General features: G+C 42.8%; 1 protein-coding gene across 1 annotated transcript in view; it reads right to left on the bottom strand.

Annotated features, from left to right (window-relative positions):
* Window positions 1–8,851: 8,851 nt before the first annotated feature.
* The window catches only part of CIMAP2 (ciliary microtubule associated protein 2), a 32,031-nt gene continuing 24,870 nt past the window's right edge, over window positions 8,852–16,012 (bottom strand). The window contains exon 10 of the mRNA XM_004467977.2: window positions 8,852–9,252. Coding sequence (XP_004468034.2) covers window positions 9,168–9,252 — 85 coding nt within the window. The 3' untranslated portion in view covers window positions 8,852–9,167. The remainder of the gene's footprint in view (window positions 9,253–16,012) is intronic.

A 16,012-nucleotide genomic window follows, 5' to 3' on the forward strand; every position in this document is an offset into this window, starting at 1 on the left:
GACACAGAGAGCAAACAACTGGGGGGGGGAGGGGGAGGAGAGAAATAAAAAACAAATCTTAAAAAAAAAAGGATACCTTGGAAAGGAAATCCCCTTTCCAAGTGACCAGTTTCCCACATCCAGATTTTGTGTATTAGCTTTGCTTGAAGGGGGAGACATGTTTAATGTTCCTTAAAACATAGCTTTTGCAGTTTAACCCTTAAATATCACCTTATATTTGAATAGCACATGACATAATAAATCCTATTTAATCCCTACAACCCTGTAAGAAAAGCAGGTAAGTTTTTTTGGTCGAAGTGTCTTTATCTAAATTCATAAATATGTTAGTTTAATACGCTAATCTAGATTACTTTGTTCTCAGAAAAATCAATGTGTAGATTATAGTGTTTAGTACTTTAAAAATTAAAACTGGGAATCGGATTTGGCCCAACGGATAGGGCATCCACCCACCACATGGGAGGGCCAAGGTTCAAACCCAGGGCCTCCTGACCCATGTGATGAGGTAGCCCACGTGCACTGCTGATGTGCGCAAGGAGTGCCGTGCCACATAGGGGTGTCCCCTGCATAAGGGAGCCCCACACACAAGGAGTGCGCCCCGTAAAGAGAGCTGACCAGCTCAAAAGAAAGTGCAGCCTGCCCAGGAATGGTGCAGCATGCACGGAGAGCTGATGCAGCAAGATGTTGCAACAAAAAGAGACACAGATTCCAGGTGCCGCTGACAAGAATGCAAGCAGACACAGAAGAACACATAGCAAATGGACACAGCAGACAACTGGGGGAGGGGAGAGGCGGGGAAGGGGAGGAAAATAAATAAAAAATAAATCTTTAAAAAAAAATTAAAACCTGGGGAAGCGGATTTGGCTCATTGGATAGAGCATCTGCCTACCACATGGGAGGTCCAGTGTTCAAACCCAGGGCCTCCTTGACCCATGTGGAGCTGGCCCACACGCAGTGCTAATGCATACAAGAAGTGCCCTGCCATGCTGGGGTATCCCCGGCGTAGGGGAGCCCCACGCTCAAGGAGTGCGCTCAGTAAGGAGAGCCGCCCAGTGTGAGTGGCGCTGCACACATGGAGAGCTGACGCAGCAAGATGATGCAACAAAAAAAGACACAGATTCCCGGTGCTACTGACAATACAAGTGGACACAGAAGAACACACAGCAAAGGGACACAGAGAGCAGACAACTGAGGGGAGAGAAATTAATAAATCTTTCAAAAAATTAAAACTGGAATGAAGCACTCTTAATACCTAGAAACTTGCATTTCTAACCATTTCCCAGATGACTGTCTTTAAGGCTGGAATAACAGACATTGTACTTTAAAGGACAGCTGTCTTTTTTAACAAATTTTATTGAGACATATTAATATACAATTCATCAAAAGGGTACAATCAGTGATATTTTCTATAATAAAAACAAGAAAATTCCTCACCTCTCAATCTCTCTCTACTTTCCCCACTGTACCTAGCTGCTCTTCCTGGCTATTCTAGCCTAAATGTAAAATCAATGACTTTTAGTACAATCACAGTGTTGTACATTCATCATCTCAAAAATTTTATAAGTTTCATTACTTCAAAAAGAAAGACTCCACACCCCTTAACATCCCTTCCTCGACCTACATAACCACTAATCTTTCATCTTTATAAACTGATATATATTTATATTTTATATAGATGGAATCATATAATATGCAGTACTCTGTGTAAAGGACAGTTTTTAAAAAGCCAAACATGGAGACAAATGTGCCCATTTATGTGGAGGGATTCTCAAACCTTCTATGATCATCTTCGAGATAGTGTGCCATCTCCTTTCCCAACTGTCCCTGGAAAAGGAGCCAAAACAAAGTATTTCCATATCAGCCCCTGCCCAACAGTCCTTCTCTCAGAGCTGAGCTATTCCAGAAAGATGAAATGGTTGTGTATTGCAAATTTGTCCAGTTTTATTAGTTTACTAAGATTTTCTTAGAGGATTTACAAACTGCTTCCCATACATGGCTTTTTTTTTTTTTTAACACAGAAGTTCACTGGTTATTTCATAGCAAAGTGCTTAAAACTGTCCAATTAAAAGATATTATCTGTTTCTTTTTCACAAAGATAAGTACTCCAAATTTGCTGACCTTCATGGGGAGAGCAACTGTCAGTAATATGACAGCTGACAGACATATTTGAAAAAATACTTTATCTCTTCAATGTAAAGCAGTCTTTTAAAATAAGTTTTATGGAGATTAATTTTTTAATTTTTAATTAATTTTAGAATTATAGAAAAGTAACAAAGATAGTTCAGAGAGTTCCCATATTGCCCTCACAGCTTCCCCTAATGTAAAATTGTCAAAACCAAGGAATTAACACGGGCATAATGTTAACTAAACCATAGACCTTATTTGAGTTTCACTAGTTTTTACACTAATACTGCTTTTCTGTTTTGGAATCCTACACAGGAGCCTTCACTGCATTTAGTTATTTCTTCTTCATCAATTCCAGACTGAAAAAGTTTATTGAGGCACAATGAACGCACACTACACTGCACATAATTAAAGTGTACAATTTTGTAAGTCTTGACATATAGGCATTCCTCGGGGATATTGCGGGTTCAGTTCCAGACCACCGCAGTAAAATGAATATCACAAGCGAGTCACAAATTTCTTGTTTCCCAGTGCATATACAAGTGATATTTACACTATACCGTAGTTTATTAAGTGTGCAATAGCATTATGTCTCTTAAAAAGTATATTCCTTAATTTTAAATATTTATTCCTAAAATAATGCAAACCATCATCTGAGCCTTCAGCAAGTCATCTATCTATCTATCTATCTATCTATCTATCTATCTATCTATCTATCTATCTCTTCTTCCTAGGTCATGCACTTTGCTGGTGAAGGGTTTAGCCTCAGTGCCTGCTGACTGATCAAGATGGTGGCTGCTGAAGGTTGGAGTGGCTGTGGCAATTTCTTAAAATAAGAACAATGACATTTGCAGTATCAATTAACTCTTCACAAAAGATTTCTCTGACTTAATGATATCCTATTCACGAACTATTGTGGTTAATAATCGAGAAAATGTGGCATTGATGTGGAAAAAGTGGCCATGGTGGCTTCTGGGTGCGGGGAATGGAAGGAAGAGAAGAGATGTGGAGGCATTCTCGGGACTTGGAGTTGTCCTGGGTGGTGCCCCAGGGACAATTGCCGGATGTTGTATGTCCTCCCATGGCCCACTGGATGGAATGTGGGAAAGTGTGGGCTATGGTGTGGAACACGGGACATGGGGTGCAGCAATGCCCGGAGATGTACTCATCAGACGCAATGGATGTGACATGATGATGGGGGAGAGTGTTACTGTGGGGGGGGGTGGAGGGGGCAAATGGGGACCTCATTTTTTTTAATGTAATATCTTTTAAAAAATGAATAAATTGAGTAGAATTTGGAAAAGAAAAAAAAAAACAAAAGATTTCTCTGTAGCATGCAGTGCTGTTTGATAGCATTTTACGCACAGTAGAACTTCTTTCAAAATTAGTCCTCTCAAACCCTGCCACTCCTTTATCAACTAAGTCTATGTGATAGTCAAAATCCTCTGTTGTCATTTCAACAATGTTCACAGCATCTTCACCAGGCTCCAGTTCAAAACTCCAACTAACTCCTCTGCTCTGCTGTGTAGTTTTATGTGAGTCTCCACCCAGCAAGGAGGCAGGGACTCAACATCCTACCAGCATGGCCCAATCAAAGCCTTAATCATAATTTAATCATGCCCAGGAACAGACCAGTTTACAAGCATAATCCAATATCTATTTTTGGAATTCATAAACTATATCAAACTGCTACACTTTTCCAGAAGGTTTTCAATTGACTTTGTCCAGATCCATTAGAGGAATCATTATCTATGGCAACTATAGCCTTATGTGATGTATTTCTTAAATAATAAGACTTGAAAGTCAAAATGACTCCTTGATCCATGGATACTGTGTTTGCAGGCATGAAAATATTAATCTCATTTACATCGCCATCATAACTCTTGGATGACCAGGTGCATTGTCAATGAGCAGTCACATTTTGAAAAGGAATTTTTTTTTCCTGAGCAGGTCTCAACAGTGGGCTTAAAATATTCATTAAAACATCTTATAAACAGATGTACTGTCATCCAGGCTCTGTTGTTCCATTTATAGAGCACAGGCCGAGTAGTTTTTGTTTTTCAAGATTTATTTTATTTATTTCTCCTCCCCACCCCCCACCCCCATTCCCCCTGTTATCTGCTCTCTGTGTCCATTTGCTGTATGTTCTTCTTTGTCTGCTTGTACTCTCATTAGGTGGTTCTGGGAACCAATCCTGGGACCTTCTGGAGTGGGAGAGAGACAATTACTTTCTTGTGCCTCCTCAACTCCATGCTCTGCTACATCTTATTTTCTCTCCTCTGTGTCTCTTGTTGCATCATCTTGCTGCACCAGCTCTCCACATTGGCTGGCACTCCTGCATGGGACAGCTTTTCTGCCCTGGGTGGCATTCCCACACAGGGCAGCACTCCTGAGTGAGGCCAGCTCACCACATGGGCCAGTTTGCCCTCACCAGGAGGCCCTGGGCATCGAACCCTGAACCTCCTACATGGTCGACAGGAACCCAATTGGTTGAGCCACATCTGTTTCCCAGCTGAGTAGTTTTAACATAATTCTTAAGCGCCCTAGGATTTTCAGAATGGTAAATGACAACTGGCTTCAACTTAAAGTCACCAGCTGCATTAGCCCCTAATAAGACAGTCAGCCTAATACTTGAAGCTTTAAAGTCAGGCATTGACTTTCCTCTCTAGCAAGGAGTCTTAAATAGCATACTCCTCCAGAAGGTTGTTTCATCTACACTGAAAGTCTTTTTAGTGTAGCCACCTTCATCAATGATTTTAGCTAGATCTTCAGATAACTTGCTGCATCAACACTTTTTACTTCATCTTGCACTTTTATTCTATGGAGATGGCGTCTTTCCTTAAACCTCATGAACCAAGCTCTGCTAGCTTCCAACTTTTCTTCTGCAGCTTCCTCTCCTCTCTCAGCTCTGGATTAGGCTTTGGCTTAAGGTAATGTTGTGGCTGGTTTGCTCTTCTACCAGAACACTAAAACTTTCTTCCCATTAGCAATAAACCTGCTTCACTTTCTTACCATTTGTGTATTCACTGGAGTAGCACTTTAAATTTCCTTTAAGAACTTTTCCTTTGTATTCACAACTTGGCTAATTGGTGCAAAAGATCTAGCTTTGGGCCTCTTTTGGCTTTTGACATGGCATTCCTCATTAAGCTTAGTTATTTCTAGCTTTTGATTTAAAGTGAGACAAGTGTGACTCTTCCTTTTCACTTGGACACTTAGAGGCCAATATAGGGTTATTAACGGACCTAAATTCAATGTCTTTTGTCTCAGGGAACAGGGAAGCCCAAGGAGAGAGACAGAGAAATGGGGGAATGGCTGGGTGGTAGAGCGGTGAGAACAAACCGTATTTACCAATTAAGTTTACCATCTTAGATGGGCATGGTTTGTGGCACCCCAAAATAATTACAACAGTAACATCAAAGATCACTGACTGCAGATGACCATGAAATATAGTAATAATGAAAATGTTTGAAACATTATGAGAATTACCAAAATGTGACAGTGACACAAAGTGAGCACATGCTGTTGGAAAAATGGTGCCGACAGACTAGCTCAACCCAAGGTTGCCACAAACTTTGAACTGATAAAACACAATATCTAAAGTGCAATACAGGGAAACGGACTTTGGCCCAGTGGTTAGGGCGTCCGTCTACCATATGGGAGGTCCGCGGTTCATACCCCGGGCCTCCTTGACCCGTGTGGAGCTGGCCATGCGCAGTGCTGATGCGCGCAAGGAGTGCCATGCCACGCAAGGGTGTCCCCCGCGTGGGGGAGCCCCACGCGCAAGGAGTGCTCCCGTGAGGAAAGCCGCCCAGCGTGAAAAGAAAGAGCAGCCTGCCCAGGAATGGCGCCGCCCACACTTCCCGTGCCGCTGATGACAACAGAAGTGGACAAAGAAACAAGACGCAGCAAATAGACACCAAGAACAAGACAACCAGGGGAGGGGGGGAAATTAAATAAATAAATAAATCTTTAAAAAAAAAATAAAAAATAAAAAATAAAGTGCAATATAGTGAATCACAATAAAATGAGGTATGCCTTATATATACACCTGTAAAACCATCACTGTAAGTAAGATAGTGAACCTATCAATCACTCCCAAAGGTTTTCTCATGCCCCTTTGTAATTCCTTCCCTTCTCTTCTCTGTGTCCCCACTTGCCACTGTCTCCTGGCAACCACTTACCTGCTTTTTGTCACTACAGATTAGTTTGCACTTACTCAAGTTTTATATTAATGGAATCATAATGTACTTCTTTTGGCCTGGCTTCTTTCATTCATAACAATTTTGAGTTTCATCCATTTTTAAGCATATATCCATAGTTCATTCTACTTTAGTGATGTATGGTATTCCACTGTATTGATATACCAGCATTTATTTATTCATTCACCCATTGATGGACATTTGGGTTGTTTTCAGTCTTTAGCTATTACAAATAAGCTCCTAGGAATATTTGTGTACAAGTCTTTTCATGGACATGCTTTCCTTTTTCACTGATAAATACTTGGGAGTGGCATATCAGGATCACATGGTAGATGTATGTCTAACTTTTTAACTTGCAAAACTGTTTTCCAAAGTGGTTGTAGATTTTACACTCCCACCAGCAGTGTGTAAGAATTAGTTTCCACCTCCTCACAATACTTGGTATGGTCAGTCTTTTTAATTTTAGCTATTCTGATAGGTGTTTAGTGGGATCTCACTGTGGTTTTAATTTGCATTTCCCTAATGACTAATGATGTTGAGCATCTTTTCATGTGCATATCTGCCATTCATATATATTCTCAGTAGTGTCTGTTTCTATCTTTTGCTCATTTTTATTGGGTTGTTTTCTTGTTCTGATTTTTGAGAGTATACACACACAAAAAAACAGCACATATATCTTATAATCAGAATATGCTACAAGTCAGTCTATCTATCTCTATGTATCATATTCTGGATATAAGTCCTTTATCAGACACATGATTTGAAACTATTTTGTCCCAGTTTGTGGCTTTTCATTCTCTTAATAGTGTCCTCAATGATGTTATGCATGTTTGCTTTGTAAATTCACAATTTTTACTATACACTTAATTGTTTATGTATGTTCATACATAAATGATATCAAGATAATAACAATCAGATTGGTTAACTTCTTTGTTTAGTAATAATATTTTGACAATGCTTTTTAGTTTAAAAAGTTTAAAAACAATGCAAGTTATTGGTGGTAGGGTGAGATGTTATATGTTTGATATTATATATGTTTTAGTTTGTCAGTTCACAACTATTATACATTTATTGTTTATGTATGTTTATGTATGAGTGATATTTCAACATATTTAAAAAAATAGTGTCCTCAAACGGGTAAGAGTTTTACATTTTGATCACATACAATTTACCAATTTGTTCTTTTATGGATCATACTTTGGTGTTGTATCTAAGAAATTTTTACCTAACTCAGGGTCTAAATACTTTCTTCTCTGTTTTCTTCTAGAAGTTTTAAACTTTGGATTTTACATTTGGAACTATGATCTATTTTGAGTTAATTCTTGTATTAATGATATGAGGCATTGATCACAGTTCAGTTTTTGCACATGGATATCCAATAGTTCCATCATTATTTGTTGAAAAGACTATCATTTCTCAACTGAATTACCTTTACACCTTTGTTGAAAATCAGTTGTCCATATAGATGTGGGTCTATTTCTGGATTCTCTATTCTGTTGCTTTGATATATCCATCTATCTTGACAAAATTCCACAGTCTTGATTCCTTTAGTTTTATAAGTCTGAATATCAGGTAATGTTAGTCCTCTGACTTTGTTCTTTTTCAAAGTAGTTTTGACTACTCTTTTTTTGTATTTCCAAGTAAGGTTTAGGATCAACTTGTCAACTTCTATAAAACAATACTGGGATTTTGATTGGTCTTACACTGAACCTATACATGAATTTGGGGAGAAGTAACATCTTACAATATTGACTTTTTTAATCCATGAACATGGAACATCTTTCCTTTTATTTAGGTCTTCTTTAATTTTTCTCAGCAGTGTTTTATCAATTTCAGTGTCTGTATCTTGTACATCTTTTGTCAAATTTATAACTAAGTATTTCATACTTTTGATGCCATCATAAATGGTATTTTAAATCTTCAATTTTTGCTTGTTTCTTGCTAGTATATTGATCATATACCCTGAACCTTGTTAAAGTGACCAATTAGATCTAGTAGCTTTTTTGTAAATTCGGAAGGATTTTTAACATAGATGATCATCTTGTCTATGAATAAAGACAGTTTTTCTTCTAAAATAGCCATTTTGACATGAGTAGGAAAGTAAACTGCTTTCTGTAAGACACTCATGCTCTGAAAAAGTGTTTCAAATATTCTTTTATAATTACGTGATTTTTGTGGCTGAGGCTGCAGTGCCCAGTCTACCCCCTCTAGGGACAGCCCACACCCTCATCCCATCCAGTCTCTCACAGACGTGAGTGAAGAAGCTCAGGACATTGTGTCCACCTCCTCCCACAAACAGTCTACTTTTGGGCTACACTGGGGTACCCACAAGGGCAGACACTGGGGGTGAATAATTTTTCCCCATGGCTGGACATTCCTTGGAGTTCAGTGGCCTCCTCATAGCATGAGGCCCCACCCTGCTTCCAGAATCATCCTGGGATGGAGACTGAGCATTCTGGAGAGGGCCCGGAGCTGCCATATATGATATGCTATGCTCTCCCACCTCTTTGTGGAATTTAATGAACAGGAAGTGAAACACTCTGGCTTTTTTAATAGATGGGGTCCAAAAAATGTTAACCACGTGCCATTCCTTCAGTCCATCTGCTATCTGCCTCCCATATTTAAGTCACTGGCCAATCTGAATTTTCAGGATAATTGATCTCTTATATCAAAAGATATCTGGCCGCAGACATCATGACCACCAAATAGATGGCTCCGGCAAAGGTGATCCTGCCCCTTCCCTCCCCTCTTGCAGGCATTCTCATGTCTTCTTTCTCCAAGAACCTCAACTCCCCACCGCAGATTTGTCTTTAGGCCTTTGGCCCTCTGCCCACTGTAGGCTGTCCTTCACATGCAACTTTCAGGAATAGGATCTGAACTGTGATCCACGGTTGAAATGCACTTCCCTTTAGTAAAAGGTGTGATCCTTTCCCTTTAAAAAGACAGAGAAAGATAAAATGAAAGTGGTCCCTTGGAATGGAGTGAGCACCCTATCCCTAGAGGGGCACCCAAAGGGAATAAACAGGTAAATGTCTGATGTGCTTCACAGCGGATCCCACATTGGGTGAGAGGCCAAAATGGATGACCTCCAGAACTTTTCTGACACAACAGCCTGGTTCTAAGGTGGAGATGCCCCCAACTTGCATACAGCTCACTTTATCAGACCCCCCAAATTGGTTTGTAAGAACTTCAAATGCAAAATCCTAGCACCTGAAAGCTTATCTCATCCAACTCTGAGAGGGAGAATGAGGGCTAGAGAGAGGTGGTAACTTGACTGAGGTCACCCTCACGGCCAGACTTCAAGCCCAGAGTTCCTGACTTCAGTCCAGTGTTCCTCCCGCTGCTCTGGCTTTTTCCTGAGGACTCAGGTACCCACGCCATGGACCACTGGGAAGTCATTTCAGTAAGAATCCCTTGCTGTGTGTGTCCAACCTCGACCACCAGGCATTAGATTACACAGATGTGTGTGTTTGTTTATTGCCTGACTTATCCACCAAGGTGTAAACTCCATGAAGGCAGGGACTTTGATTCCTTCATTAGTATTTCCCAATGCCTAGCATGTTACTTGCTACTTAGTAGGTGGTCCACAAGTGTTTGTTAAAGGAAGGAGGGAGGGAGGAAGGGAGCGTCCTCACCAGGGTAAAAGAGGCCTTCGCTACCATCCAAAGGGTCTCCACACCTTACAGCTCTTCACGCCTCCCCATCCTCAGGCCCTGCCCTGGTGCACAGCCTCTCCCACCTGGACCACCGACTCCATCCCTCCCTGCCCTTTTCCCCAACCCCACAAGCCCACAGAGTAAGTTTTTAAAACACAAGAGTTACTTCCCATTAAAGGACTTCTGAGTGTCTTGGAGAAAATATTTGCAAAACACATATCTGATAAAGCACTTATATCTAGACTATATAAAGAAATCTCAAAATTTAATAAGAAAACAAGCAACTCATTTTTTAAAATGTGCAAAAGATCTGACGACACTTCAAGAAAGTAGAGATATGTATGAAGCACATGAAAAAATGCTCAACATCATCTGTCACTGAAGGAATGCAAATTAAAACCACAATAAAATTAAAACCTATTAGAATGATGAAAATTTACAAAGAAAAAAAGATGATACCAAGTGCTGACAAAGAGGCAAAGCAATTAGAACCTTCATATATGGATGGTGGGGATGTAATTCTCATTTCAGAAGGCAGTCCACAAGGGAGCAGATGTGGCTCAAGCAGTTGAGCTCCCGCCTCCCACACGGGAAGTCCCAAGTTTGGTTCCTGGTGCCTCCTGGAAAAATAAAAATGAACAACAAGGAAAAGAAAAAAAAAAGCCCAACTTGGGGAAGTCAATGTGGCTCAGTGGCTGAGTACCAGCTCCCCACATACAAGGTCCTGCGTTCCATCCCTGGCCCCTGGTACCAAAAGAAAGCCATCTAGCAGTTTCATATCAAGTTCAAATGGCCTAGAAAGTCCACTGCTAGATATTCACCCAGGAGAAATGAAAACATAAAACATTTGTCTGCACAAAGATCTGTATAAAACCATTTATAGCAGATTTATTCAAAATTGCCCCAAACTGGAAAAACCCAAATGTCCCTCAACTGGGGGATGGATAAATGAATTGTGGCACATCCAAGCAGTGGAAGAGAATTCAGCACTCAAAACGGAGAACTGAAATATGCAACAACATGGATGAATTCTAGAGCGCTATGCGAAATGCAGGAAGCTAGATACAAAATTCTACCTATGGCATGATTTCGTTTGTACGACATTCTGGAAAAGGCAGAAGTACAAGGTCAGCAATCACATCCGGAGTTGCCAGGGACTGGGATGGGGGCGATGACTGAATGTAAATGGCATGAGGAAACTTTCTGGAGAGATGAAAATATTACATCGATGACAATACTATATACATTTGCCAGGCCTCACAGACCCATAATTCTGAAACAGGGTGGATTTTATTGTATATAAGTTACACTATTATAAAATTGACTTCTAAAACAATCCTTTTGTGACTTCTCACAGGCAGGATACTGTCCAAGCAGTTTAGCTTGGCATCAAGGCCTCCAAGGACTGGCCTAACCAATCCCTCCTGCCTTATTCTCTACCATTCTCCGTTACACACTCCACACATCATCCAAAATGAACTATGTACTATTTCCCAGGCACAGCCTGAGATTGTCTCTGCTTCCCTTCCTTTGTCCTAATTTTTTTCCTCCTCCACAGAAGAAGTAAACCCTTGTAGAAAGAACAGCTTTGGAGCCAGCTAGACCAGAGACCCAATCCTGCTCTGCCACTAAGGCAAACAGCAAAAAGAGCCCAAGCCTCACACCTCGTATCCATGCCCTTGGCAGTCCTTGACTTTACAGCTTCTTCCATCAAGAGGTAAAGACTACCTGCCCTCCCCTTGAATCTGAGCTGGCCTCGTGACTTGCTTTGGCCAATGGAATGTGGAAGAAGTGATGACATGTCCATTCCAAGCCTAGGTCTCAAGAGTTCACGCATACTTCTCCTCTCAGACCTCTGCTTCCTCCATGAGAACAAACCTGGGCGAAACTGCTGCAGGATGAGGATCCATGTAGACGACATCCTAGTTGCCCCATCCAAGACCAGCCAATCGCTGGGGTTGGTATATGCTCAGAAGACATGAACCTCTGGACTGTCCATGTGCCAGCTGGGGCCTGAGCCTCAGCAGATTTGCAACACTTACTCTCCGGTTCATTGAACGTACCCAGGTCAGCTAACAGTGAGGTCAGCCACCAAACCAGGGAGCAGAGAGTGTCTACAACTGCAAGCAGGAGAACCGCATCCAGCAGCCATGTGGGATCTAAGCCCCCTCTTGATTTAGAGGTGGAGTGGACATCGCCATCCCAGGGTCCACAGGATAGAGGAATATAATATGGGTTGGGGTGGACTTGCTGGTATTCTACTATAGAACTGTTGTGACTCTAGCAACAGAAGAAATTCTATCATTGATGTGGAGATGGTGGCCATGGGAGTTCCTGAGAACAGGGAGAGGGAGGAAGGGCATGATATGGGAAGAGTCCCTCCATTTTCAGGACTTGGAGTTGTCCTGAATGATATTGCAGAGACAAATGCAGGACATTGTTTATCCTGCCACAACCCACTGGATGGACTAGGGGAAAGTGTGAACTACAATGTAAACCATGGTCCATGCGGTGTGGCAGTGCTCCAGGGTGTATTCACCAAACGCAATGAATGCATCTTACTAATGAAAGGGGATGTTGATGTGGGAAGAGCGGGGTGAAGTGAGGAGTGGGGTATATGGGAACCTCTTATGTTTTTATTTTTTATATATTTTTTAAAGATTTATTTTTTATTTATTTCTCTACCCTCGCACCACCCTCCCCCCCGTTGTCTGCTCTCTTGTGTCCATTCGCTGTGTGTTCTTCTGTGACTGCTTCTATCCTTATCAGCAGCACCAGGAATCTGTGTTTTTTTGTTGCATCATCTTGTGTCCGCTCTCCATGTATATGGCACCATTCCTGGGCAGGCTGCACTTTTTTCGTGCTGGGTGACTCTCCTTACAGGGTGCACTCCTTGCGCGTGGGGCTCCCCTATGCGGGGGACACCCCTGTGTGGCTGGGCACTCCTTACGCGCATCAGCACTGCGCATGGGCCAGCTCCACACGGGTCAAGGAGGCCCGGGGTTTGAACCGTGGGCCTCCCTTGTGGTAGGCAGATGCCCTATCCATTGGGCCAAGTCCGCTTCCCTCTTACGTTTTTTAATGTAACGTTTTGTGTGATCTATTTATCTTTAAAAAAAAAAAAAAAGACAGGAAAGCAGCTGTGGCTCAATCAGTTGGGCTCCCGTCTACCATAGGGGAGGCCCTGGGTTCGTGTCCCGGGGCCTCCTTGTGAAGGCAGGCTCGCCCGCACGCTGTGGAGAGCCGCCCGGCCCGAAAGCGGCCTGGAGTGCCACCCGGCCCGCAAGCGCTGTGGAGTGCCAACTCAGCAAGGTGATACAACAACAACAAAAAAAGGGAGACAAGTAAAAACACAGAAGAGTGCACAGCTAATGGATACAGAGAGCAGACAACAAGCAAGCCGCAAGGGGGGAGGGTAAAAAAAAGACAAAAAATATATTAAAAAAATAAAGATACCACAAGAAAAGATTAAAAAAAAGACCAGTCAATCCACAGACTCATGAACAATAACAAATGGCTATTGTTTTAAGCTACTGAGTTTTGAAGTGAGGCGTTATACAGGAAGAGCTAACTCATACAGAATTAACTCACCGCGTGACCCTGGGGAGGGCACTCAGTTTCCTCATCTGTTTAATAAAGGTAATAATACAGACCTCCCCGGGGTTCGTGGAGCCCACCAAGGATGATGTTTATATAGAGCTGAGTATATAGGATCTAGTGCACAGCTAATCCTTGATGGTCTTTGCCTTTTCAAGTCCAACTTTTACTCAACCTTGGAGAACCAACTCAAATGCTACTTCTTCCAAGCAGCCCTCCCTCAGTCTCAAGTTGGATATAACCTTTCCCTCCTCTGAACTCTCAGAGCAATTTCTCTATCCACCTCCAAAACACTCTATCCTCAACTGTGAGCGCCCTGGAAGGGCTGTCAGCGTGGGCGTGGGGGGTGGTGGTGACAGGCCTGGCCTGTTTGGGAGTGAGGGGCTGGAGGGTGAGACCTGGGAAAGGCTGTGGCAAGAGATGAGGTGCGGCAGATCAGGCAGGACAGGACTGACAGCTTTGCTGTAAGGGTTCGGCCTTTCTGCCTACAAATACCTGCAAATAAAGTAGCAAGCAAGTTTTCCTTGAAGTGCAATTGACACAGGAGGAAATCTTTTTTGCAAAGAGACACTCAGAAGATGGATTGTTAGGGTGGGACTTGGGTTTGCTTCGTGTCTGCATCACCTTGGGGTTTATGAGACATTTGCAACATTACAGGAGACCCTAAAAATTGCAAAGTCTAGGCTACCCACTGGGACACAGGCTATAATTACTGAGGTTATTTGGGGAAGAAAAGTGCCTCAGGAAGGTCAGGTGACCTGTCAAAAGCCACACAGCTTGTAAGTAAAAAATCACAGGGAAGTGGACTTGGCTCAATGGATAGAGCATCTGCCTACCACATAAGAGGTCCAGGGTTCAAACCCCGGGCCTCCTTGACCCATATGGAGCTGGCCCATGCGCAGCGCTGATGCACGCAAGGAGTGCCCTGCCACGCAGGGGTGTCCCCACATAGGGGAACCCCACGCGTAAGGAGTGTAAGGAGAGCCACCCAGCGCGAAAGGAGAGCCACCCAGCGCGTAAAAAGCGCAGCCTGCCCAGAGTGGTGCTGCACACACAGAGAGCTGACACTACGAGATGACGCAACAAAAAGAGACACAGATTCCCTGTGCCGCTGACAAGGATAGAAGCAGTCACAAAAGAACACACAGCGAATGGACACAGAGAGCAGACAACTTGAGGGGGGAAAGGGGGAAGAGAAATTTAAAAAATAAAATAAAATAAAGCTTTTGAAAAAAAAAAGAATCACAGTCTCCTGGCCCCAACCCAGGGCACCTGTCCCACACCCGCTGTGTTCAATTTTTAGGGTCTTTAGGGCCTTCCCTCCACTCTGCCTTCCATTGGGGCTAAGGTCCTATCCTGCCCGGGCACCATGTTGTCTCTATGGCAACCGCAGGACTTTTGTGTTGCTCAAGAAGTATATGGGGGGGTGGGGGGGGGCGACGACACACACACTCCTTGCTGGGCTTCCAAAGAGTCTCTCTTTCCTGCTCAAACTTTGAAATCTCTCACCAAACAGGATGTAGAAATGCCCAGGAGGTAAGGGGAAGGTGACTGGTGTGGAAGCAGGTGGAGAGGGGACAGGAAAACAGGTTGTGGCGAAGGCCAGCTCTGCCTTAGCCTTCCTGGGTTCAAAGAGCTGCCCCTCCCAGCCTCATCCGCTAGAAAGCTGGTGAGGAAGAGTGGGGGAAACATGCTGGACGCAGGGAGAGGAGCCCTGGGTCCCGCCTGCCCTCGGCCTCTCCTCGCGCTGCCCTGGAGCTGTGGGGAGCAGGGGGCTGCTCTGGGCCGGGGCGCCGTCTGGTTCTCTCTGCAATGCCCCACAAGACGCCCGGCACCGAGGAAGTGCTCAGTCAGTTTTCGAGGAGTGTGTGTCTGAATGCGGGTTACTAACAGTGACTCCGGGAAATCAATCTCTCTCTCTCTGGACTTCCATTATCTCAAATGAAGAACGCGAGAGTAGTATCTCCCTCTTTAAGTTATTGTACACAGTAAATGCATACAAAATCACTTTGTACCTTGTAAACAAACGCTGAAGTATAAGAACTTATTATTCTGGAGCTTGGACATTTAGGATTTCAAGTTCAAATTTCTAGGCCAGGAATATGGCTCTTAGTTTTTTTTGTTTGTTTTTTTTTAAATGAAAAGGTAATATGCATGCTGAAGTATTTAGGGGGGAGTGTACTGGTGTCTGTCATTTACTTTGAAATTCACTATAAATATGAGTAATAGATGAACAGAGGGATGGATAGGTAACGAGATATGTCATAATGTCAAACTTTAATGGTATAATCTAAGGGATGGGTATAACCCAAGAGATGGGTATATTGGAGTATACTGTAAAATCCTTGCTCTGTAGGCTTGGAAAATTTCTTAATATCAGAGAGGGGGCGCTTAAAGGGGGAAAAAACCCTCTGCCAAGTCAAACTGGAAGGTTCTCTC

This window comes from Dasypus novemcinctus, chromosome 9, assembly GCF_030445035.2.
Source record: "Dasypus novemcinctus isolate mDasNov1 chromosome 9, mDasNov1.1.hap2, whole genome shotgun sequence".
NCBI classification, from domain to species: Eukaryota; Metazoa; Chordata; class Mammalia; order Cingulata; family Dasypodidae; genus Dasypus; species Dasypus novemcinctus.